Source organism: Scylla paramamosain, chromosome 24 (assembly GCF_035594125.1).
Source record: "Scylla paramamosain isolate STU-SP2022 chromosome 24, ASM3559412v1, whole genome shotgun sequence".
NCBI classification, from domain to species: domain Eukaryota; kingdom Metazoa; phylum Arthropoda; class Malacostraca; order Decapoda; family Portunidae; genus Scylla; species Scylla paramamosain.
Window position 1 is genome coordinate 8,602,501 of NC_087174.1, and position 25,000 is coordinate 8,627,500.

At 44.1% G+C, this 25,000-nt stretch overlaps 1 protein-coding gene across 13 annotated transcripts in view; it reads right to left on the reverse strand.

Annotated features, from left to right (window-relative positions):
- The window catches only part of LOC135112688 (uncharacterized), a 167,618-nt gene that overhangs the window by 59,207 nt on the left and 83,411 nt on the right, over positions 1-25,000 (reverse strand). For all 13 annotated transcript variants that reach the window (XM_064027344.1, XM_064027346.1, XM_064027342.1 and 10 more), the window contains exons 3-4: positions 20,545-20,641; positions 5,784-5,834 (exon numbers count right to left, since the gene is read on the reverse strand). In XM_064027344.1, the coding sequence (XP_063883414.1) occupies positions 5,784-5,834; positions 20,545-20,641 (148 nt within the window). The remainder of the gene's footprint in view (positions 1-5,783; positions 5,835-20,544; positions 20,642-25,000) is intronic.

A 25,000-nucleotide genomic window follows, 5' to 3' on the forward strand; every position in this document is an offset into this window, starting at 1 on the left:
TGTTTGTGACTTCTTTATATACAATTGATGTCTATGAAGATCACCAATCTGTCTCCACTGAATGAAGCTGACTGGTCACTACAATACAATGAAAAAAAAAGCGAATGAATATGTAAAACATGAAAATGTTGAAGGCAAATAACTATTTTCACACTGTAAGAAATATGAGCATGGCAACACCTAAATGAGATGAGAAGAGTTCCTAGAAAAAACTCAATGATTTTATCTGCAACACACGCAAACGTTGTTTACTGAAACCGTTTTGGTTTGTGATCCTCTTTGGACATTCCGAGAACATGCAACGATGGGAAAATTTGCACGGTTTTTCGCAAGGAAGCAAAATCCTGGAATAAGACAAATTTACCTGTCACAAGTTTAAATCACAATAAGAATATTGTGATACAAATGCAAAGCAATGTAATATATTCTCGAGGAAGGACAGGCAGCCCCGCTGCTCCACACTGCCAAAGATTCTCTCTCTCTCTCTCTCTCTCTCTCTCTCTCTCTCTCTCTCTCTCTCTCTCTCTCTCTCTCTCTCTCTCTCTCTCTCTCTCTCTCTCTCTCTTGATATATATATATATATATATATATATATATATATATATATATATATATATATATATATATATATATATATATATATATATATATCAAGTGCACCCACAACTTGAAAGTATCACTTCTGTGCCAGAAAGCGTCATACACTATTTTCGCTTTCCCGAGGATGGCACAACGAATCATTCCATGATTCATTTGTTGTGCTGCAAAAGCGACGCCTGATGTGTGTCGCCGCTGATTCATCGCTACGTGGCGGGTGATCGATACCAAATATCGGGAAGGAAGCAATACAGACATCCTCCCTAGTCCAGCATTTCCCAGAAACCGTGAAGCGAAGGGCCACCTGCACCACGAGGGCCTCCCGGGGTCTCTCTGCAGCCTACAATACGCACCATCTATCAATATTTAAGGAAGACAGAAAAAATAATTTACGTTGTTTTCCTTGGAGAAGACTTCGTGGAACCGAAAAATAAAAATAGTTCTCCAATTAAAAAGAAGAAATAGTGGAGATCGTGAGAGATTATTTCTTTCCATAAAATTCTACGGAAAAAGAGGTTCCAGATATTACACTTATGATCAAAGCGGCAGTTATTGCATCTTTCCGATCGTGGAGGAATAAATCCACCGCCAGGCTGCCCCTGAGGTGCATCAGGGAGTTCAGTAACATAGAATGTATCAACACGTTTAGCCACAAACAAATTTTGTTTGCACATAATGTTTATTTTGTGGTTAACTACAAAAATAATTTGATAATACGGAGAATGCTGAATCTCTCTCTCTCTCTCTCTCTCTCTCTCTCTCTCTCTCTCTCTCTCTCTCTCTCTCTCTCTCACACACAACAGTGAACCAGGGCATCATATTCTAATGTAATGGGTGATGCGCCAACATATTAACACTGACGGCTACTAATTTATGCAAACAACAAAGAATTATGCTACACCAGTAAAACATGCTCGGTAATGCCATTGAAATACATCAAGCGAGGGTTTTCAAGGAATGTTTGAAGTTCGTGAGTTAATAATATCCCTTTTGTTTGGTAGTGCCTTCATCAAACCAGGCAATGAGGGAATGTTAGTACTACAATACATTACTTCCTCATAAACATTGCTGTGTTACAATGACATTTCTGCTGAGTCGCCGTCTGCACCAAAAATTTTAAATGTATTGTGTTATCCTGTTGTGAAATAAACTAGATGACTATAGTTGCAAGTCTCGTCCCTGAGGTGGAGTCCCTGCCTGGCCTCACAACAGGCACAGGTACAGGTTCGAGGAGCGATGTAGCCGACCATAAACTTACCGGCAGAGGTACAGTAAAATCCCTCTCATCCGGCATTCGAGTATCCGGCAGCTTCAAGTATCCGGCACATTTTTCCCCGAGCCTTAAAATCAATAAAAAATCAATGTGTACTCATAAAATCGATTAAAATTCCCGCGCGAGGCATACTTTGTCCCCTCGCCACCAGAGCGCATTGTTCGCGTCACCCGCAGCCCACTGCACTGTGTTTACTCAGTGACTCAGTCCCGTCCCGCGTGTGCACTGTTTATCGCCTGACGCCTTCATCATGCCTAAAGTTGTAGAAAAGAGGAAGCATGTTGTGCTTACACTTGAGCAGCTGATCAGATCAGCTGCTGATTAAGATCAGCTGATCTTTGTTATGGTAAGATGCGTGAGTGTAGGGTGGTGATTGTGGACATAATTTCACTTCTATTCAAGTATCCGGCAATATTCAAGTATCTGGCATGTCGGCGGTCCCGTTGATGCCGGATAAGAGAGATTTTACTGTATTAAACTGTTTTCATCACAGAGAGTAGCGACCATTCAACTCAGCAGTGGTTTTAAAGACTCCCCAAAGACTGCAGGGCTATCTTATTGGTCACTACACACGCCTTCAACACAGGAATAGTATTTCGTTCAAAATTCAAAACTAGTAAATTTTCGAAAAAGAAAGTTACATTTTTATGTAAAGAGTTCAGATTCTACCAGGTATCACCTATTCACTTTTTAACCACAGTACGCGTACTGTGGTTAAAAAGGTTAAATAGGTTAAAATAGCAATGGAGGCAGTGTACGGGAAGAAATCAGCAAAACTATAGGAAATAATAAAATAAAAGAACAAGTTTGTTGAATGCAGCGAGCTGTTACGGTATTTGATTAGTCCTGATGGATGAAACAAAGCCGGTATACCTTTGTGAGCTCACATCCACCATTACAGAGAAATTACCTCCCTGATACGTCACGCCGTCGCCTCAGTGAACTTGAAAGAGGATGAATTGTGGCACATTCATTACAGAAGTACCTGTCCACCACCACACACCTTGCTTACTTTACCATTACCATTACCATTGTCGTTGTTATTATTACTATTATTATTATTATTATTATTATCATTATCATTATTATTATTACTACTACTATTACTACTATTACTACTACTACTACTACTATCATCATTATCAGTTCCCCCCTACTCCTCTTTATTCATCTTTCTCTAGTCTAGTGGGAGGAAGGAGACCCTAGTTACATAGTACACAAATGGAAGTGTGTAAGCCAAGTCTGGTTAATATGTATAATTGGGGGAAACAAACGACTGCCGTGTTCCGTCCCATTAAGCGAAGTGGTGTTTTGTATCAATCCCCAGGCGGCGGGACTTCCTTGGCCGCGCAGGGTTACTCCCAAGGTCTCATTTGTAATTCTCTCCGGTGATGTTGCCATGAATGCCGCGAAATCTTTCTCTTGATTACATACAGCCTGGCGTTAACCCCTAACTCTCTCTCTCTCTCTCTCTCTCTCTCTCTCTCTCTCTCTCTCTCTCTCTCTCTCTCTCTCTCTCTCTCTCTCTCTCCCCATTTTACATTCAATTACGTTTGTTTTTTCATTCAATTACGTTTGTTTATCAAGAGCATACAAAATACAAGTAATACAGTAAGGCTATCCTCGCCACACACACAAATCTCAAGTCTCCCAAAGCATAAGAAATAAACGACACCTAACAACAGAGGAAACAAAGAAGTGGAAGAGAGAGAGAGAGAGAGAGAGAGAGAGAGAGAGAGAGAGAGAGAGAGAGAGAGAGAGAGAGAGAGAGAGAGAGAGAGAGAGAGAGAGAGAGAGCATTGAGTGGAAACGTCGGTACGAAAACTTTATGAATTTTAACTGGTCTGTGGAAAACTTTGGAGATTCTATAAATCGTATTAAGACTTCAAAGGACACATCAACTCTATTTTATTCACGTTCTTTCCTCTCCTCTCCCTTTCTTCTTTTCTCCAGCATCTCATCTCCTTTCGTTTCCTTCTCTCTCACTCTCTCGGCATTTTTTCTTTCTTTCCATTCTTTAATCGGAGATGTTCCACTCTCTCTCTCTCTCTCTCTCTCTCTCTCTCTCTCTCTCTCTCTCTCTCTCTCTCTCTCTCTCTCTCTTCCTTACTACCTCTGTTTATTAATTTTTCTCTTTGCATACCTTTTCTTCTACTACCATTACCATAATTTCACGAAACCTCCCTCGCCATCTCCTCATACGGTAACGGGGAGGAGGAGGGGGGTTGTAATCGCGAGTAAGTAACGCATGACCTAACAACACCTTCATAAGCTTCTCAGTTCGTGTACTCTTCGCTTAGGGAAAGACGCTCTCATTATGAAGAAAAATCACCACCTTGCTCTTCCTCCTACCCACCTTACCCTGCCTTGCCACCACCCCGCCCCTTCTTCGCTCCCATCCTACCCTGCCCGCCACCATCCCCGTCCTGCTCCCCAGTCTGCGTACCTTCGCCTTCACCTCACCTTCCTTGTAAACTGCGGCTGAAAACATACACATCATCCATCATCAGTTTACATTGTTCTCTCTCTCTCTCTCTCTCTCTCTCTCTCTCTCTCTCTCTCTCTCTCTCTCTCTCTCTCTGGTGGTAACAGTAATGGTGGTCGCAGTGTCAGTGATGCTGTTACCTGACATGATTACCAAGAGCGTAGTGGTGCCGAGAGCTAGTGATATTCATGATGGCAGTAATTATGATTAATGCGGCAGTGACAGAGGTAATGGCAACACTAATGATCCACCTCACCAAGACCGACACAGGGGGAAACGTGCGTGAAGAGGCTGCGTGACTGGTGCCTGTCAAAAGTGGTGATGGTGGTGGTGATGGTGGTGGGTATTAAATCACAAATGGTGACGATCTCTCTCTCTCTCTCTCTCTCTCTCTCTCTCTCTCTCTCTCTCTCTCTCTCGTCGTTTCTCATGCAGATTTGGAAGAGATGGTGAGGCAGTTTTTCAGGAATAACGGATGACGAGAGAGAGAGAGAGAGAGAGAGAGAGAGAGAGAGAGAGAGAGAGAGAGAGAGAGAGAGAGAGAGAGAGAGAGAGAGAGAGAGAGAGAGAGAGAGAGAGAGAGAGAGAGAGAGAGAGAGAGGTGTCTTAGGTAAGTAGATGTAGAAGACAAGTGAGGATCAGCGGCTCGATAATTCATGAACACGGGGAAAAAAGATGATGACGATAAACTAGGAGTAAGGAAAACTGTGGTCCATCCTCAATCTTGCACGCATGACTACTATTCGCTGCGAGCTAAACTCATCAGGAAGCCACGCCCCTGCCTCTACCTCGGCGGGGTGGGTGATTGGTGCTCTCATTGTTCTTGCTTCCTCTTTCCTCTTATTATGCAAGATACTTAAAAGTCAATTTATCACTTGCCTTGCCGTATTCTGAGTTCTGAAATATCGATACAAAAGCAATAATAACATCAAAATACTCAAATACTGTGGTAAGAAACAAAGTATTAATTACATACACATTTACATGACTGTCCACGCGCTACTGAGAACTTGCCCGTGTAGACAGTCACACAATTTTATTTTCGTTTTGATGTTTTTAAAAAAATAAGCTTTGAGCAAGGTTACTTCACAAAGTTATTACAAATATAAGAAAAAAAGGGGGAAGGAGATGACAACAGTGGACCAATCAGTTGCCTCGCAGAAGGGAGAATGCAGGCAGGGGAGTGGCTTCCAGACAAGCTAAGCCTACAACATTTTCTTGCCATGTAAGTACATCGCAAGCCTTTCACTTCAAGGGCCTCCTCTTCCTCCACTTCTTTTCCTCACACCATGTACAACGCCTACTTCAAAATAATTTATCATCCTTCCCTACCAACACTACCAACAACACATCTTCCCACGGTTTCTCTTTTCCCTCCTCCTCCTCCTCCCTCTTCGAGACCCCTGAGCCTCGAACACCTTGTCTTACCTGAATCTTCTATCTCCAGACGCTCCAACAGCCACTCGATGAGGTCGTATCCTGAAAGAAAAGAATAACAGCTCTTAGTACACATGTCAACAGTCACTGCTTTCACTGGTGGATTACACTCGTGATACATTAACACTGCAATATTGCAACACTGCCGCTCTCTGCTCTTGCAAAAGAGACCGAAATTGTCATTCATAAAATTCACTTGAAGAAAAAGAGAGAAAAATGCAATTACATTCCATTCAGTCATTTGCATGGAAAAAAATGCAAGTGTATAAATCTGTCCTTGTTTATTATACACGAGCAAAAGAAAAATAGCTGAACGTGTCAGAGACCATGTAAGGAAAAACGTCCCAGTGCAGCAAGGGCGGTGGAGTGGCAGCTCCATTTGCCCGGCGCGTCGCGGCCTGAGGCGTCTGGCTCGTCAGCGCCAGACACTTCCACACCTGGCAGCTCCCAGCATCTTCATTAACCTGCCTCTTTAAAAAGGATTAAGTCTGGGATCAAGGCACTTGTGAGTGGGGCGGTAATTAAGGTGGCAGCAGGTGACAGTCAAAGCGGCGCCCTAACCTGCCTCGCCAAGCACCTCCCCTGAGTGGCGGCACTGTGAGATATTAACGAAAAACTTTCAGCGCCTTTAACAAAGAGCATGGCCGTCACGCTCTGGCTCCCTCGACCCAGACACACGTACCCACGCACTGTTTATTGCCGTGGCGACGCAGATGGTACTGAACATTGTGAACCTGATAATTAGAGCCGTACTGCAGGTAGGTACTTTTCATAATGGTCAGCATCTGGAAACATCTGTAAAACGTTATAGAAATCGCTGTGGTTCCGCTGAAAAACTGCTGCAGCAATTCACAGTCAGCAAAACGTATATTATGCATTATCAGGAAGTCATGGAGAAGCGTTTGGAAGGAATCGCCAAGCGCGTTCCCAGGTGACCCAGGACATCAGGACAGCAAGGATCTTCATCTACGATCACATACCGTTATACTTCATACTTTTCTACATCAGGAGGAAACTATAAATTTTCATGGCGAGGTTGGAGACCCATAAAGTGTTCCTTGGATTACAAAACGCCCCGGTTTGTTTGTGGTAATGAAAGAGCAGTGTTCGTTCGCCATAGAAAAAAGAAACTTAAAGCAAAATATTTCTGGACAGAATGGAAAAAAGGGAAAGCAAATCTCTTCATAATTAACGTTTCAAGTGTGGCAAATATAGCAGATCTTTTTCCTATATTTTTTTTTCCCTGCCCAGCCTCTATGACAGATAGAAAAAAAAAAAGTCACTTAATTTATGTTGTATTTCTAGTTTCACTTGTCTTCACTTGTCTGACTCGCGCAGCAAACACAAAAGGTATTACAGTCTGATACCGGCGCGTGAGTGTATTGGTGATGGTGCTGCACTGACCATCGCACGCATGTAAGCCGTAAAACCAAAGAAACTAGTGCGACATGGCTTCGAGGTCAAGGAAAAGCCACTTCCGCTAGTTTATTTCAACTCTGGTTAGAAAACATGAAATCCTGACCCTTCCAACATGTCTGTAACAACAACACAAGGCGGTGACGATGCGCTATATAAGCTACACCACTCAAACTTTTTTTTTATTATTTCTACGTGACCAACAAAAGACGTGGTAACATAATGAACGGGACGACTTGTCGGGGGGGATGCTCCATGAAAGGCTGTAAACAACTCCACAGCACGGCCAACCTTTGCACCGAGTCTGGTAAAACAAACACCGGGGAAGATACACGCTGCAAGTATGCGAGAGCGAAGTAAAGTTTCCTCGACGCGCTGCTCATGAGAAAGTTTGGCGTCCAGATTTTTCAACGGTGAACGGACACACACACAGACACACACACACACACACACACACACACACACAATTCTCTCTCTCTCTCTCTCTCTCTCTCTCTCTCTCTCTCTCTCTCTCTCTCTCTCTCTCTCTCTCTCTCTCTCTCATTTCATGTATTTTGGTTTATCAATTATCTTCAACTGTCGGAAAGAATCACAAATTCCCCGATGCATTTCTCTCTCTTTATGTGTGTGTGTGTGTGTGTGTGTGTGTGTGTGTGTGTGTGTGTGTGTGTGTGTGTGTGTTTGAAATATGTTGAATACAGCACCAGCAGTAGCTACAATAGCACTACCAGCGGGAGGAGGAGGAGGAGGAGGAGGAGGAGGAGGAGGAGGAGGAGGAGGAGGAGGAGGAGGAGGAGGAGGAGGAGGAGAAGGCAAAAATTAACATGATAAAGAAGAAATAAAAGGGAAAGAATAACAAGAGGGACGGAAAAGAAGAAGAAGAAGAAGAAGAAGAAGAAGAAGAAGAAGAAGAAGAAGAAGAAGAAGAAGAAGAAGAAGAAGAAGAAGAAGAAGAAGAAGAAAGAAAGAAAGAAAGAAAGAAAAACGCGTAACAAGAATAACTACAAAATAATACCTTCAAGAAAATCAAAAGGAAAATAAAAAGAAATCACAGTTGTAATTGAATTGCTACCAGACAAGCTGCTACTTTCCCGCACGTAACTCACCGCACCTCACCTGCAAACTCACGGTAGTAATTCACACGCATATAATGGATACCCCCTTAATGATGTAACGCATAGGTGGTCGTAAAAGGATTTCCACTCATATTATGCTCTTCTACCCTCGTGCTATCAACTAACTGAAAAATGGCACGAGCTTCCCGCAGAGTACATTTTCTCGCAACGCTAAATCAGGTGGGCTTAGCGAGTAAGCATAATTGTGGTCCGTACACGGGTAAACTTCTACACTTAATTCTACATTACTTGCGTTTTACCTTAATCTCAAGTCCTCTGATCTGTTGGTGACCTTATAAAACTTATAAACTGATGGGTTCTAAGCAGATGTGAGGACTTAAACTTGAGGAAAATCGTTAATCACAGTGGGGTTACTCAATTTGTCCATAATTGTACCGTTGGAGGCACAGAGGAGGGCAGTCACAAGTCACGCTCGCTAAGGTCCATCTTGAGCCTCGCTGAAGTAATCTGCATATCGCGTATTGCAATTTCCGAATCACTTAGGCCAATTTTCGAGTTTCATTTAAATTTGCCACCATTTACCTTTCAGGAATTCTATTTTACGCAGAGAGAGGAAGGGAGCAAAACTTTAAACTGCTAGATAGGTAATTATTTTGTGTGTGTGTGTGTGTGTGTGTGTGTGTGTGTGTGTGTGTGTGTGTGTGTGTGTGTGTGTGTGTGTGTGTGTGTGTGTGTGTGTGTATTTACGCTTTTTAGTTGTAACATTATGTTCTTACATGATATCAGCAAATTTGCTACCAATAAATATCTATGAGTACTCATCAGAACATAGGTAATTAAATAAGAGTTCTTTTTTTCACATTCCCTGTGGTGATTTAATTTACTGGACTGTTGCGTTAAATATATCCGTCTAGTTTGTATGAGTCTTGTATAATTGACACTGGTTGTGTTGCATTCCTGGGGCGTTGATTTGCTGGTGCGTCACTGAGTGGATGTGTTCTGTTATCCTCATGTTACGCTAATGTGAGTGTGTGTCGGTGAGTTAAGTCTGTCGGTGTGTCAGAACGCAGCGTTATTGTGCTGGAATGCTGCTGTGTCAATGTTGTTATGCTAAATGTATAACACAGTATTCCACAGCAAACCGTGTTATCAATATATATACTCTGATCCAGTGCAATTTATGAATCGTACATGATTGCCTGTGTTATCTGCGTCTGTAATCCAGTCAGTACAAATATTTTTTGTACGTATATGCGCTGCTGAAACTACACATAAATCAACAATAATAACAGATAACATTAGATCGTTTCTAGTCTCTCTCCACACTGCACATCTATCCTACATTAATAACCATAATGGCCGCTCATTGTGTCTTTATAATTCGCGCGCGCGCGTGTGTGTGTGTGTGTGTGTGTGTGTGTGTGTGTGTGTTTAGGTAATCACAAATAATCAAGTCTGGCAGTGTAATAGCCAATCAGCTTCTTCAACATGCCCTCATTACAAAGCCGCTTTGATTTGGAAAGGAAAATTTTCTTCAGTAAGCTCACTGATATTTTTCTGGATATTTCGTTATGATTATTTTTTAATTCGTCCGAGTCTTTACATTCACGTCCATCTGGTAAAATCGGCCCACTATATCAAGGTCCTCATTTTTTTTTTTTTTTTTGAAGGAATGAAAAGTGAAATAGAAATTTACTCTATGGTATTAACGTGTTATGGAAATATATTCTTATTTGTCTTTCATTTAATTTTTCAATCTTTTTCATTTCATTCTTCAGTCAGTCTTTCAGTTCACTCTTCAGTCTTTCATTTCACTTCAGTCAATCTTTCACTTCATTTTTCTATCTGTCACTTCATTCTTCAGTCTTTTTTTAACTTCACTCTTCAATCTGTCGTTTCATTCTTCAATCTGTTTTACATTTCATTCTTTAGTCTGTCTTTCATTTCACTCTTCAATCTGTATTTCTTTTCACGACAGTCCGTATTTCATTTCACTCTTCAGTCAATCTTTCATTTAATTTAGACACATCAAAATTCTACCCGAGGCACACACCTTGACAACATTTAATTAAGGAAACCTGACTCATAACAACACCTCCCCTATCGCGTCCATTGCTTGCCTTACAATTCTTAGTCTCCACAGGATGCCACGGTATCATATATTTCATGAATCTTTCCCTCCCCTCCACGTGGCACTCCTGCTCATCACATTTGTAAGGCCAGATGGTCTCCTAAATCCAGTTTGCCTTGTCATTACATAATTTACCAGCAATTTATTACACTCATTAGTACATTACTCCGTTTCCTGCTCCGTATTTCATGTGGCTTTCCTGCATCAATTAGCGAACCAGTATTTCTTGCCCCTCCACACTCCCCCTTCCTTTGGTGTGTGGTGGTGGTGTTCGTGAGGGAAAAAGGGGCATAAAAACCCATCAACTTCCCCCGCTGGAAAATTGCATTTCATCGGCTCATTTCTTTTCCATCCCTGGGCCGCATGCTAATCTTGAAGGGAAATTTTGTTGCTTCAACCTAACTGTTTTCATTCTGTCTGTCTGTCTGTCTGTGTGTGTGTCTATTTGCTTGTTTGATTTTTCATCTGTCTGTCCTTCTGTCTGTTGATTTGTTTGTCTCTCTGTCTGCCTATTGCTCTCTCTCTCTCTCTCTCTCTCTCTCTCTCTCTCTCTCTCTCTCTCTCTCTCTCTCTCTCTCTCTCTCTCTCTCTATCGCTCTGGAGCTGCAGCCACGAAAACTGTTCCTCTTGAATTATTTTACACTGAACACTTCCATAATTTATGAAGACAAGCTATTTGCAGGAAGGTGAGGGAGCGAGCACCACACACACCGCAGGTTGGAGGCGACCCGTGGCGTGACTGAAAAATTATCGCCCCACGGAAAACCTTCGCTAAGCTTTTGAAATAATGGCTCGATGTTTATGACCTCTGCTTGTCTGTATTTGTCTTTTTTTTTTTTCCTTTTTTCCTTTATTCGTCTGTTCGTTCGCTTGTTTCAGTGTGTTTGCTTGTGAGTCTATCCGTTGGTGTGTTTGCCTGTCTGTTTTGTCTGTTCGTCTCTTTGTTTGTGTATTTGTCTGCTTGTGTGTCTGTCGTCTGTTTGCTTATCTGTCTGTTTTCTCTCTCTCTCTCTCTCTCTCTCTCTCTCTCTCTCTCTCTCTCTCTCATCCACAAACGGAAAATTAATGCTTTACATGTTCCTACAAGGGCTTGGAAACGCTCAGACCACAGCAGCAAGAAGGAGACTCGCCGCTGCGTGACGAAAGGTATTCATACTCTGCCTAAGAACGTCCCGGATTGGTCTTAGGCAAAGCGGATCACATCAATCGCCGCCAAACGCTGGATCATTTCGTCCACGCTCACTGCGGCTCGTCTCGGGATTCGGCACCTTTAAGACCAGAGGCGAGGAGTGGCTGGGGGAGGGCACGTACCAAAGCCTCTGTGCCCTGGCGTGTTGGGACGAGAGAGCGTGACTGCATGCACCGAGGCGTGTGTCGACGTGTGGCGTGGAGGGAGAGAGAGAGAGAGAGAGAGAGAGAGAGAGAGAGAGAGAGAGAGAGAGAGAGAGAGAGAGAGAGAGAGAGAGAGAGAGAGAGAGAGAGAGAGAGAGAGAGAGAGAGAGAGAGAGAGAGACAGACAGACAGACAGACAGACAGACAGAGACAGACAGACAGACAGAGAGAGAGAGAGAGAGAGAGAGAGAGAGAGAGAGAGAGAGAGAGAGAGAGAGAGAGAGAGAGAGAGAGAGAGAGAGAGAGAGAGAGAGAGAGAGAGAGAGAGAGAGAGAGAGAGAGAGAGAGAGAGAGAGAGAGAGAGAGAGAATAAAAAAAGGATCGCATGAAAGACCACCTATCCCAGTTACATTTGGGGAAGGTACGGTTATGTTACATTGCAGGAGTTTATTTAGCTTAGGTTAGGCTAGGATACGTAAGGTTAGATTAGATTAGACAACCTAACCAGACATAACCTCTCTCAGCTCAACCCTGAAGTAATCGGGTTGGCTGAAGTTCATGTGATTTAAAGTAAGAGTAATGGCCGCAAGTTAGGAGGCAGCAGCGTGGTGGCATGCGAGGCAGGCAGTGAGGTGAGCGACGTGCTGGTAGCTAATTTCAAGAGTCCGTCACTCACTCACCCTTAAACATAGATGACTGCTCGCTCCGAACCAAACACGCAGGTGTGGCAACAGCCGCCACAAGGGACGGCGACGCTGTAAAAATAAGAGAGGAAGGGTAGCGTTGTGGGAGCCAGTGGGGGTGACCTGCGGGCCGCTGCAACGAGGGGCGGAGTCCACTGTGTCCGTGACGGTGTGTGCGTGTGTGGCGAAGGGCGCTCACCTTGCACACGAGAGAGAGAGAGAGAGAGAGAGAGAGAGAGAGAGAGAGAGAGAGAGAGAGAGAGAGAGAGAGAGAGAGAGAGAGAGAGAGAGAGAGAGAGAGAGAGAGAGAGAGAGAGAGAGAGAGAGAGAGAGAGCAATGAATTACTCTTATGCATCACCAGTACTCACACATTTGTCTCCTCAGCGGGCACTACATACTAGCCAATCTTCTCCGTGTGTGGCAAAGTGCTGACGGAAACCAATAGAACCTGCCAACCATAATAAGAGTCAGAGATAAGCAAACAGACAGCGGGCAGGGTCACCAAACACTCCGGGCGAGGCGTGCGTGAGGAGGGAGGTTGAGAGGACGGCAGAAGCTTCTCTCTGATCTGCCACGCGTCCCTCTGACAGTTTTCCAGGGAGTTGAAATGGCAAAGAGTTTCCTCCAGTCCGGTCTGCTATTCAAGGGCACGACTTCTCCCTATTCCAATACAACATAATACACAATCTAGAATAAAGAAAACCCGACATGTTGAGTAGTCACGCCTCATAGTTGTCTCAGCAGGAAAGAAAGAACAGACAGTAATAATTATACGACTGTATGAGTTGCATATCTGGTGAATTCCTCTTCCACTCATCACAACTGGCACCTCATCTAAAATTTCTTCCTCTGTTCCTCATTCTAGATAGTCAGTATGGCACTTTCCCCCGCCATCTTTTCCGTCTTTGTATGATTTCTTGCCATCTTTCCTCTCTTAACTTGAACTCCTTAATCAAACTTTCGGGAAAAAAACTCAACCATGAACAAAAGTAGGCTTTTTCGTCCCTTTCTCCCTCTCCTCCATCCACTTCACTTAATTATGTCAGATGTTAAATTTCTTCACATTTTTTTTTTCTTTGCCCTCCGTGACTTCCATCCCTGAAAAGTTCACGAAGCTGAGTCTCTCCGTTGACGTCACTCTCAACACTGGCTCCCTGCTAACAACACCCTGCGTGGCATGTCTGTTGTCTCTGATTTTCGCTCACTCAGCACAGTGTTCCTTCAATGCAACCTCTTATGTATTTGGCTTTTGTTTTTTTCTAAAGCTTTTCAAACTATCGTCAATAAGATTTTTGAATAGTGTATATCAATTAATTTATCTATATCTAGTAAGGGTTTCGTAAAAATGTGTCTACTTGTCATCTCATTTTCATATTTTGAACCTGCTGTTAAAGGATTTCAATTGAGTTGTGTCGTTACTCTACAATTCTTCTATAAATCTCTAATGAATTTTTGCTTCCACTCAGTCCTTTATACATTTATGTTTTTACACCGATATGTCTCACACTAATTCTTTTCAAAATGGTGCACAGGAAGCAGCTCTTTATTTTTCAGATACTTCTGAACGGGTTGCCGGGAACCTGAAGGTCTTCCCGATATCAAAAATTTTTTTTTTCAATTAGGCACTTTATGAACCGCTATTCCCTCGTCTTAAGTCTTTACCTTACCTTTCCTTTTCTAATTATTTTCTTCTAACGCTAGTCAAAACTTTTAATCTAAAATTCAATATTCATACTGCGACCCTCGTAAAAACAGCCATCATATAGAGGGTAATTACACATTTTGTACGGTCTCCATCGATATACTAATATGTCCTCCCTTCTCAGATGTACTCGTAGTCTACACACACAAAACGTGTCCACTCAGGCATGGGTTACGTCTTGTGTATATGGAGGGAGGGACTCCAACTCAGCGTGACGGAATGCGTCTCAGCGTGACGGAATGCGTCTTATCTTATTTTTTTTTTTATATTTTTTTTATTAATCTCTCTCTATTCTCCTTTGAACACAATCTCTGCGTGCTTGGCTCCATCAAGACCGACTCAGAGCGTAGTTGTCCTCCGCAGCCCCAGTGTGTGCCGATCACCGTCTCTCATTCAGGCTGCGTCACCTGCACACCACAGCCCTCGAGTGTCAATGTGCCACGTAAAACAAGCAAAATTACACACATTTGCACAACCTCCGAACCTGGCGTGGAAGCCTCAGCCACTTCCTTTCCACGGGGTCTGGCGGGCTGATCCTCTCAGCGCTGTTGGCTTTTCCATTAATAGTTTACCTTTTACTATGAAAAATTTTCTACGAATTAAATAGTTAGTGAATGATAATTTTTGAGGGATTATTAATCATAAATCCTTTCATAAATATGATAATGAATAGCAATGGAGTAAAGTGTTCTGCCTTTCCTGGTGTGGTATTTCACGGGCGAGGCCCAACAGGCTTTCCTTTTTCATCCTTGGCTGGCCTCCTTTGCATACAAATGGGAAAGACCAAGGAGTCTGTGGGAAAATATGAGAATAAATTTTACACTTTTTTTTTCTTATACTTCTACTTACATGTCCAAAACGCAACAGGAAGCAGAGCTTCGCTGACGTCCTGGCTAGAAATGTATGAACATACGAAAAGTAGTTTTGCGAAACTGAAGGTTAAGCAACAAAACAAAAATTAAAAAAACTGATTAATCTGCTACTTTGCTAGTTGTGAAACGTAAAAGGCATAAAAATCAGAAAGACAACAGCGCAGTGCTCTGCAACACAGCTTGGCTTCACAGCCTTGCCTTTAGAACAGACACGCGGCGTCCGTCTTCCCCGAGAACCTTCTTATTGAAGCAGCTCGTGAATCTTTCACGAAATATGTATCCCATATCCAAAAATCTTAATATTGAGGATGTTAATGACTCGATGCTGGAGAACAAGGTGACAACACTTCCAGACAATGTCAGCCATGACAAACCACTGACTTTTAATATATAATGGCTATTTCGACCCTGTACGGTTAGATTCGCAATGGTTTGTGTGTGTGTGTGTGTGTGTGTGTGTGTGTGTGTGTGTGTGTGTGTGTGTGTGTGTGTGTGTGTGTGTGTGTGTGTGTGTGTGTGTGTGTGACGTGCGTGCGTGCGAGCGCGCGCGTCAATTTTGAAATCTGCCGTCAACTCACTTGGGATCAGTGAGCAGCACACAACCTCTGCGTGGACTGGCGGTTCGTGGCTTTATCTGCGAGGTGTGTCTTGTGTTTGCTGAGTCATGGTTTTCCTCCGCCACCTTGTGTACACTGCCTGTCTCTCTAGCTTCTCTGCACACCACTTCTTTGATTCAGAAAATAGAAAGCCTTGACATTTACGGGTGTGCTGCTGTAAGACCGGTGCATCTGACAGTGCAGTAAGTAGCGGATAAGAGCGAGTCCAGCGGGCGTTGTGGTGGCGGGAGGGTATCGTATGAATGTTAATTATCCGTGGTATTTGTTCCTGGCAAGGACTCGGGCGGCTCCGTGGTAAACAACGCTTAGGTCATCGTCTGAAAGCTGCAAGTTCGGTTCTGGTTCATGACAATTTCTGGACGAGAGAGAGCGCTGTATCGCAAACCCTAACCGGCGCCATAACTATATCAGTGTTCAATCTTCGACTTCCTCCTCGCCTCCCATTCTGCTCCCTATCTGAGTCCTCGTCTCCTCGCCTCGCCGATTTCTCCTCTCGGAAAGGGGCTTATCTTGGCTGACTAATATTTATAAGATTTGAATCCCGGCGGGCAAAGTACTAAGCTTCTTCCTTAAAAAGAAACATTAGATCCCCGCCGAGACAAAGTGCTAGTTATGGCGTAGTTCCTTCAACGCTGCACGGTCTGAGGTGCTGCCGGTGCAAACGCTTCCCCTAAGGACTGCAATGAATCTTAACTCTCATATCATTACGTGCACTCAGAAGGCATTGTAATCAAGAAGGATATGGCATCATCATCATCCATCTTTTAGGATCTTGTCGTTTTCTTGTAATCAACTGGAGAACTCAGCTGCGTTTACCTGACACCAGAGCCAGGTCAGAAGCGTATCTGCATCAATACATGATGAAATTCTCTGCCTACTTCTGTATTTCCTCCATATGACGTGAACTCTTTCAAGAGGAAGGTTTAAAGACATTTACCCACCAATTCTGATGATCCTTTTGACCTTTCTTTTGACACTGGCACCTCTCTCTCTCTCTCTCTCTCTCTCTCTCTCTCTCTCTCTCTCTCTCTCTCTCTCTCTCTCTCTCTCTCTCTCTCTCTCTATTGCCCCTGGCCAGTGCCCCTCTTGCATGAATAAAAGAAAAAATCCAAGACATTGTGAGATAATTACTGTTCTGAGACACATCAACACTGACAAACAGGAGATCTGATGGCCTCTCAGGTGTTGAAGATAAACAAACCTCAAAAAGTAAAGGAAGAAAAGTTTAATATTCCAATAGAGTTTGCAATTTATATACGTACTGTTATTCTCTTTCTATAAGCAACAGTCACGCTTCACTTGCAAATGTACGAAGCTTGTGGGTCGGACGTGAGATTGTTCAGGGCGTGCACGAACCTAGACGAAGAGTGCTTAGTGTGGTGCACGGAGGGTGGCGCCGCTGCGAGGGAGAGGCGTGAGTGCAACGGCGTGTGTGAACATGGCGGCGTGAGGACTGTGCTGCCAGGTCCTGCATACACCGGTCTGCGTTTTAACATTTGTGTGTGTGTGTGTGTGTGTGTGTGTGTGTGTGTGTGTGTGTGTGTGTGTGTGTGTGTGTGTGTGTGTGTGTGTGTGTGTGTGTGTGTGTATGCAGCGCGGCACACCAGTACTGCCCAGCTACTTAACATCAACACTTCAGGTCTCGAGCGGGTACAAAATGTTGCGTTACATGTGTATTAAACGTTGTCATGGAGGTATCAACTGTATTTCATCTTAATATCAATAATTTAGTAATGACAGTAATGCACACTGATGATGATAATAGTGACAACAATGATCTCGTGCCACTTCCCCTGCACATATGAATCAGTATACAAGAAAAGGAAAAATAAAACGAAATTTTTTTTTTTTTTTCACAAATTAAAAGAAATATCATCGCATACAAAAAGTCACACACTGCTCCAGCTGCTCTGTAACGTGAGAGAGGCAGTGTCACGCATGACCCGACACTTACAAGACACACTCTCCCGGCTCACTCTGACACACAACACGGCGTCCTTTCATCCCTTCAATGTTTACGCCATTGTATCTCAACGCATCCTGGACACGGTCTCCGGTCCGTATTCTTAGACGCCTCACGGTCTCGCTAGGGTTATCTTTCATATTTTTTTTCTCTTTTAAAGTAAAGGGAAGCCTGCCAAGGGGAAAACAAATAAAAAAAGCTAACACATCCTGCCACTCCCTAAAAGAACCATAAGTATAGGAATCTAAAGAGAATAAAAGGAGGGCCAATTTACTTTTTTGAGATGCCCGGATTCTCCGAACTTGAAACACTTCAAGTCGTCGGTTATCAAACACCACAAAAAATGCTAAGTCCTGATTTCAAAGGAATTTTTCCCTTTGTAAAAGAAGGATCCTTGTTGAACTATCACTTGAACCATGAAAACACCCCCTATCACTTCTGCTGCAGCCTATAGAATCTTGTCGGGAAGAGATATCGAAATGTTCAAGAAAACGAACTTCTGCTTAACTGAGGGACAAGGGAACCCCCTTCTCTCTCTCTCTCTCTCTCTCTCTCTCTCTCTCTCTCTCTCTCTCTCTCTCTCTCTCTCTCTCTCTCTCTCTCTCTCTCTACGAGCTGATTTTCTTAATCTCTCTTTTTTTTTTCCTTTTGTAAACATTGTACTGGAAAGATTGAAGCTTTTCAGCTGTTTATCAGCTTCTCTTGGTGCTCAGTGACTCATTTGTTTTTGTTATGGGTGTGAGGGTGTGTTAAGTATACCAGCTTCCCGACACACAAAACAACACCATCCACACCTGAACACACCTACACAACATTTGCTTCACGCCCACACATACCAACAACACCGCTTCCAACACTCCCACACACACCTGCACCTGGCTCACGCTCAAACACATAACACACCTTCCCTTGACGCCCACACACAGAGAGACGCACACCACCGCACCCTAGCCACCCAAGCACCTCCTCAGCTCATCCCTCTCCCCAGCACAGCAACACCCACCTAGTAATAACAGGCGTCATGGCTCCCTCGTCAGCCTCGTCTGCTCGCCCTTCACCTCCATTACCGCAACAGAGAACGGCGCCCCACATCGTTCTCGCCGCCAGCAGGTTCTCTCGGAGGAAAGAAAGCGATCCACACGAAGCACGGAGGAAGGGAACACGCTCGCCACTTCCTTTATGGTGCGTGTGTGTTCGCTCCTACACTCCCGCTGAGAAAAAGCGGCTCCACTCGCCACACACCGAGAGCGGTACACATTTCAAGCTTTCTTTTTGGCGTTGCAATGTTGACAGTTAGCCTCCCGTTAAAGGAAGTATATCACGTTAACTAGGATCGTTATACCGTTGCGCGTTCATATATTCCTGCTAAAAAAAAAAATACACTTTCCAGAAACGGAGATAAAAATTTCAAGCTTCCTTTTGGCGTTGCAATGTTTATCGTTGCCTTCCCGATAAAGGAAGCATATCACGTTGATTAAGATTCTTATACCGTTGCGCGTTCGTACTCTCCTGATAAAATAAATAAATTAATAACTTGCCAGAAACAATAAGAGGTACACATTTCAAGCTTTCTTTTGGCGCTGTGATGTTCGTATTTACTCTCCCATTCAAGGCGGTTTATCACACTGACCAGGATCTCCCTTATACCGCCGTGCGTTCATACACTTCCATTAGAAGAGAGAGAGAGAGAGAGAGAGAGAGAGAGAGAGAGAGAGAGAGAGAGAGAGAGAGAGAGAGAGAGAGAGAGAGAGAGAGAGAGAGAGAGAGAGAGAGAGAGAGAGAGAGAGAGAGAGAGAGAGAGAGAGAGAGAGAGAGAGAGAGAACCTCCAATGGTTACAAACGAAAAAAAAGACAAACATTTCATCCTTTCTTCTCACTTCTTGGAATTTAGGTTAGAGTTAGGTTAGGTTAGCTTTAAGAGGATTACACTTCAAATACAACTAATTAAGTTAGGTTAGATTAGGTTAGATTAAGTTAGGCTAGGTTAGGTTAGGTTAGATGAAATTAGCTTCAACACATTTTGAGTATCAGGACTTCTCCGTAAACAAACAAACGAACGATTAGGTTTCTTTTCCAATTTACTTATTTTCATAGGGATCTTCAATTGAGAACATTAAAATTTTTCCTTTTATTTTTTTAGTCGTCTTAGTTCCTACACACGTTAAGAATGGTCAAATGGTAGAGTGGACGGCTGACTGGCTGGCTTGTGGTGTCCCTGGAGCCCGCTCGATGTTGCTCGGGAAGGAAGTCACGAGGGTAGGAATAGGGAAGGTCAATATATGTACAGGGTCTATCACGGCTCCTCTGGGTGGTGAGGAACAGGCCAGTGAGGGGAGGTGGCGAGGGCGAGGAAACAAAGGAGGCTGTTAAAGAGAGGAAAAGTAATAGAAACGTTATGAGAGAGAGAGAGAGAGAGAGAGAGAGAGAGAGAGAGAGAGAGAGAGAGAGAGAGAGAGAGAGAGAGAGAGAGAGAGAGAGAGAGAGAGAGAGAGAGAGAGAGAGAGAGAGAGAGAGAGAGAGAGAGAATATTAGAAGGAAAAAAGAAGCACGAAAGAATCACAAATGAAGAGAAGGCACGAAAGGAGAAAAAGAAAAAGAACAAGGAACATGAAGAAGAACAAGACCAAGAAGGAAGAGAAGAAAAAAAACAAGTCGTACTGACACAAAATACTGGAAGAATTCAACCAGAAGAGGGAAAGGTAAATGGGAAGATCTGGATAAGGGGCAAGGGAGTGAAGGAGTGAAAGGAACAGGAACGAGGGAATGATGGAGTGAAGGGAACAGAGGCAAAGGAGTGAGGGAGTGAAGGGAACAGGGACGAGACGGAGTGAAGGAGTGAAGGGAACAGGGACGAGACGGAGTGAAGGAGTGAAGGGAACAGGGACGAGTAAGTGAAGGGAAACAGAGACGAAGGAGTAAGGGACGAGGAAGTGAAGGGAGCAGAGCAGGCGGTACTCACCCATGAAGGCGGATGGGATGGAAGTGAGGAAGAGCTTCTGGCTTCGGATGGGCACCCCTGTTTCCGGGTCCTGCATCTCCCTCACCAGGGCCTCCATCTGCAGGGGAGGAGAGTGGGCAAGAATTAGTCTGCTGCTAAAACAAACACACACACAAACACACACATACTTGGGACACAAAAAAGTTAAAGGGGAGATATTTGAATGGCATAGAAAAGTACAGCTTCCCCTCTAGACACACAGATACCTGAGATTGACATAACAGAAGAGACAAGGCGTGTGTGTTAACAAGTGGAAAAAATAATTCCGGGTAAATACACGTTGATGATTGAGACGTAGCCAAAGAAGTGTATCTCAGGCTGTGTATAGTGTAGCTTGTTAAATGCCCTTACACACACACACACACACACACACACACACACACACATACACGTCCTGTTATTAATGGGAATGTGCATCAAACAAGTAATCTGCGCCATGATAAATATATTACCGCAACACATCGACGCTCGCCCAAAGCCCCGCAGCTCGTTCGTCGCGCGTTCCCCGCCGTCTGCTTTACGGCCTGACTCGCTTGTTTATGACGGAAAGGGGAGTGGGCGGGTTCGCTCTAAACTCCCGCCACTGTTCCCTCGGCGCTCCGGGACTTTACTAACTTTCCTTAAAGGCCATTGTAAAGCCTTGAAGCAATTGAACGCCGTCACGCCCAGCGCACGCGGCAAGCAGGTCGTGACGGGTGGGAGTGGGAAAGTTAGACATACAGTGCACGAGTTACAATGGAAGTTAACTGATGCTTGAAAGCAATTAAAATTATACAGCATATGACGAATGTTGAAATGAAACGGTTCCCATGTAATAAGACAATTCAAATATAACTAATTGATATCAGTTTACGTTATCTACGTGGAGCCTGAATCCCAACAGGCCGGCAAGCGTCACGGCAGGAACAGCCCAACATTACAGTGAAGGACGATAACATGTCACGGTTCTATCATCAACAATGAAATACGATCGAGGGGAACAAAATAAAATTCAGAACTTCTAAAAACTTTCGTCATTGATGGACATTATTCGTTATATCGGTGATAACAAAACCTCAACAATAACAATGAATCAGGGGCACCCCAACACACACACACACACACACACACACACACACACACACACACACACACACACACACACACACACAGTTTCCAGTGTATACTGTTGTGGTTGTCAATGGAAAATTTCAGTGTGGACCACGCTCGGCCTGACAACCAAACACTCCCTTACACTTTTAATTGGCTGAAAAGTGAGGCGCCACACGTGCCCATTAGCTGCTGTCACCCACATTGCTTCCTCAGCGACCGTGACAAAGGTGCGATATTTTTCAGGCATGGTCACGTGAACACACACACACACACACACACACACACACACACACACACACACACACACACACACACCTACACAGTCTAAGTCCCATCCAGATTTCTTGAGTCGTGTTTTTTTACTGTTCAATCTCTTGTTTCCAGTCGGTCGTGTCCTGATCAGACGCCGCCCCGCCTTGACGCCGCCTCCTGTGCCCATCCCGGCAGACTCACAGCGACGGGAGCACACCAGTAAGTCTTGTGTTGAGGCGAGTGTTTCACTTAATTTTCTTCATTTGCGTTGCGGTGGCTTCAAGTGACGCTGGCTTTCACTTCATTTCAGCCACACACATTTTTCGTATCCAATCACACACGTGAACACACAATTTCAGGGCTTGAATCACATTTTCCTCTTTCCCAGCGACACCTGAATAAAGTCTCATCCAATTACCGCCACCTTCCACGGTCGTGTGTGGACTGTCTGGAAGAAAAATGTACTAAAAGTCTCCAAGCCAAGAGTCTTCCTTACCCCTTTTCACGAGGACCCTGCGTACCGCTCCCTGCTCCCTCAAGGGACATAATTCTGTCTGTGGTCTTCGGTGAGTCGTAACGCAGAACGAAGCAGGAATTATCCTCTTCGATGAGCCATGAAGGGCAATGTGGGACAGTCTTCCCTTTTACTGCGGTATAAAAAAGGAATGTGCCGCGTTTGTTTCCTCATTACATAACGGATTTTCTTTTCGTAACGTGGAAACTAGTGCACCACGTAATCATTCCACTTAAGTAAGCTTACGTAACTCAAATCAATGGAACAAAAATAAATAAAGGACGACCGATTGACCTAATTCCCTCAGATTCGCCTCCTTGATGTGGACACAGACAAAAGAAGTGAGGGAGGCGCAGCAGGAGCCTTCACAACACGTACGAACGCACTCTGTGTCTGGTGGAGACTGATGTCTAGTCTATAGGCCGGGTGAACACAGCGGTGGTGATGGTGGTGGTGGTGGTGGTGGTGGTGGTGGTGGTGGCAGAGATTAACCCCAACTTCCCTCACTACTTTGACTTCCGGGCGTGAGAAACACATGGCTGCCGACACGAAACTTACACACACACACACACACACACACACACACACACACATATACCATCTAGATATTTTCTCCTTCCTGAATTCTTTCATTGAGACGCAGGAAAAATTTTAAGCACGTGTCAGTTTGTCAACAAATTAGTTTTTTTTTTGTTTCTTTCGATCTGCTTATTTTCCTCCCTCTGTTAAACTGAGCTGTATTGTTGATATCTTGCTGTACACGTACTGTAGTGGAGCCGACATAGGCAGGAGGAGGAGGAGGAGGAGGAGGAGGAGGAGGAGGAGGAGGAGGAGGAGGAGGAGGAGGAGGAGGAGGAGGAGGAGGAGGAGGAGGAGGAGGAGGAGGAGGAGGAGGAGGAGGAGGAGGAGGAGGAGGAGGAGGAGGAGGAGGAGGAGGAGGAAAGAAGAGGAAGAGGAAGAAGAAGAAGAAAAAGAAAAGAAGAGGAAGAAGAGAAATAACGAACAGCGGTGGAGAAAACACACACAAGAAAAGGAAAAGATTAAACAAGATTTGGAGGAAGACGAAGAAGAAGAAGAAAAGAACAACAAACACCAACAACGACAACAAAACAAGAAAAAAGAAAACGTAGAAAACACGGTAGAAAAAGAGGAAGCAAGAATAGGAAGAAAAGACAAAACAGGATTTGAAAGAGGAGGAATTTCGTTTGTTTTTCTTCCTGTTTTGCTTCCCTCCAGTTTGCATCCTTTTACTCCACTTAGTTTTGGGACGAGGGTGAACGCTCTGGGCCACAACCACTTTACTGCTCCGCGTCTAATTAATTCACAGCGCGCATTTAGACAGACCCCTGGACAGAACCAAAATGCATCTCACGTCTGGACACAGTAGAAAATAGATGACGGTAAAGCAAAGGGCGAGGATGGGAGAGAGAGAGGGAGCGACACAATGCCAAGAATAAAATGAGGCACAATCAAGAAGCTTCGGGGAACAGAATCAACAAAACGACGGGCCAGCCACTTTTCTTCCAGCTTAATGTTTGTTTTTAAGCGAGGGACGGACTTTGCATTTTGAGGAGTGAAAGTGTGCGGAGGAGTGTGCAGTTTTGGAGAGAGAGAGAGAGAGAGAGAGAGAGAGAGAGAGAGAGAGAGAGAGAGAGAGAGAGAGAGAGAGAGAGAGAGAGAGAGAGAGAGAGAGAGAGAGAGAGAGAGAGAGAGAGATTACCGTCCACATCTCATTGTCCTGCCACCGAGTTCTTTTCCGTTCCGTTCCTCTCCCCCAATTATCTTCACTGTTTTCCACAATAATGCCATTTTTTTTTTATTTCCAAGAGTGCCAACCTTGCCCCTGAGCTCCCGCCACTTTAAGGCGCACCAATGCATCTTGTTCTCAATATTACAGCACGTATTTGTTCATTGTTGCTATATTCATTGAAGGATTAATGTACTTGGATATTCCGTAGAAGAAAAGAAAGAGCGTATCATTGCAGCTACTGGGAATGTATTGCATTTCGTAAAATCGATTCTAAACAATAACACCAGTGTTTTATGACAAACCTTTATCAACTATTGACTCAAACTTTCACTGGTGTTTTGAAGATAAAAAAAAAAAAAAGTGTTGTGGTTTAGGCAACCCTCAAGCCTGAAGGCGACCATCTGTTTTTACCGTGTGCTTAAAATTCAACCCTCATAAACCAGCCTCGCCTTTACCGCGTCTTGCCGGTCCCCTGAACCAAAGCTCTTAGCCTCTGACCGTGACTCTCAACTTCAGGCTGAACTTGGTTCCTAAACAACAACCTTGAGCTTTACCGTCCTTCAAACTTTGTCAACTTCGTCCCTCAACCTCAGCCGCCGGGTTTCGTGCTGACCAGGGAATCTCTGAGTGTTCTTACATCAGAGCAAATTTCCTGACGTCACGAGTCCTTCGACCATCCAGGTGAGACGAGCAGGTGATGTGATGGACAGGTGGGGTGGTGGACAGGTGGTGTGGTGGACAGGTGGTGTGGTAGTGGACAGGTGGTGTGGTGGTGGACAGGTGATGTAGTGTGTATACAAACACAAAGG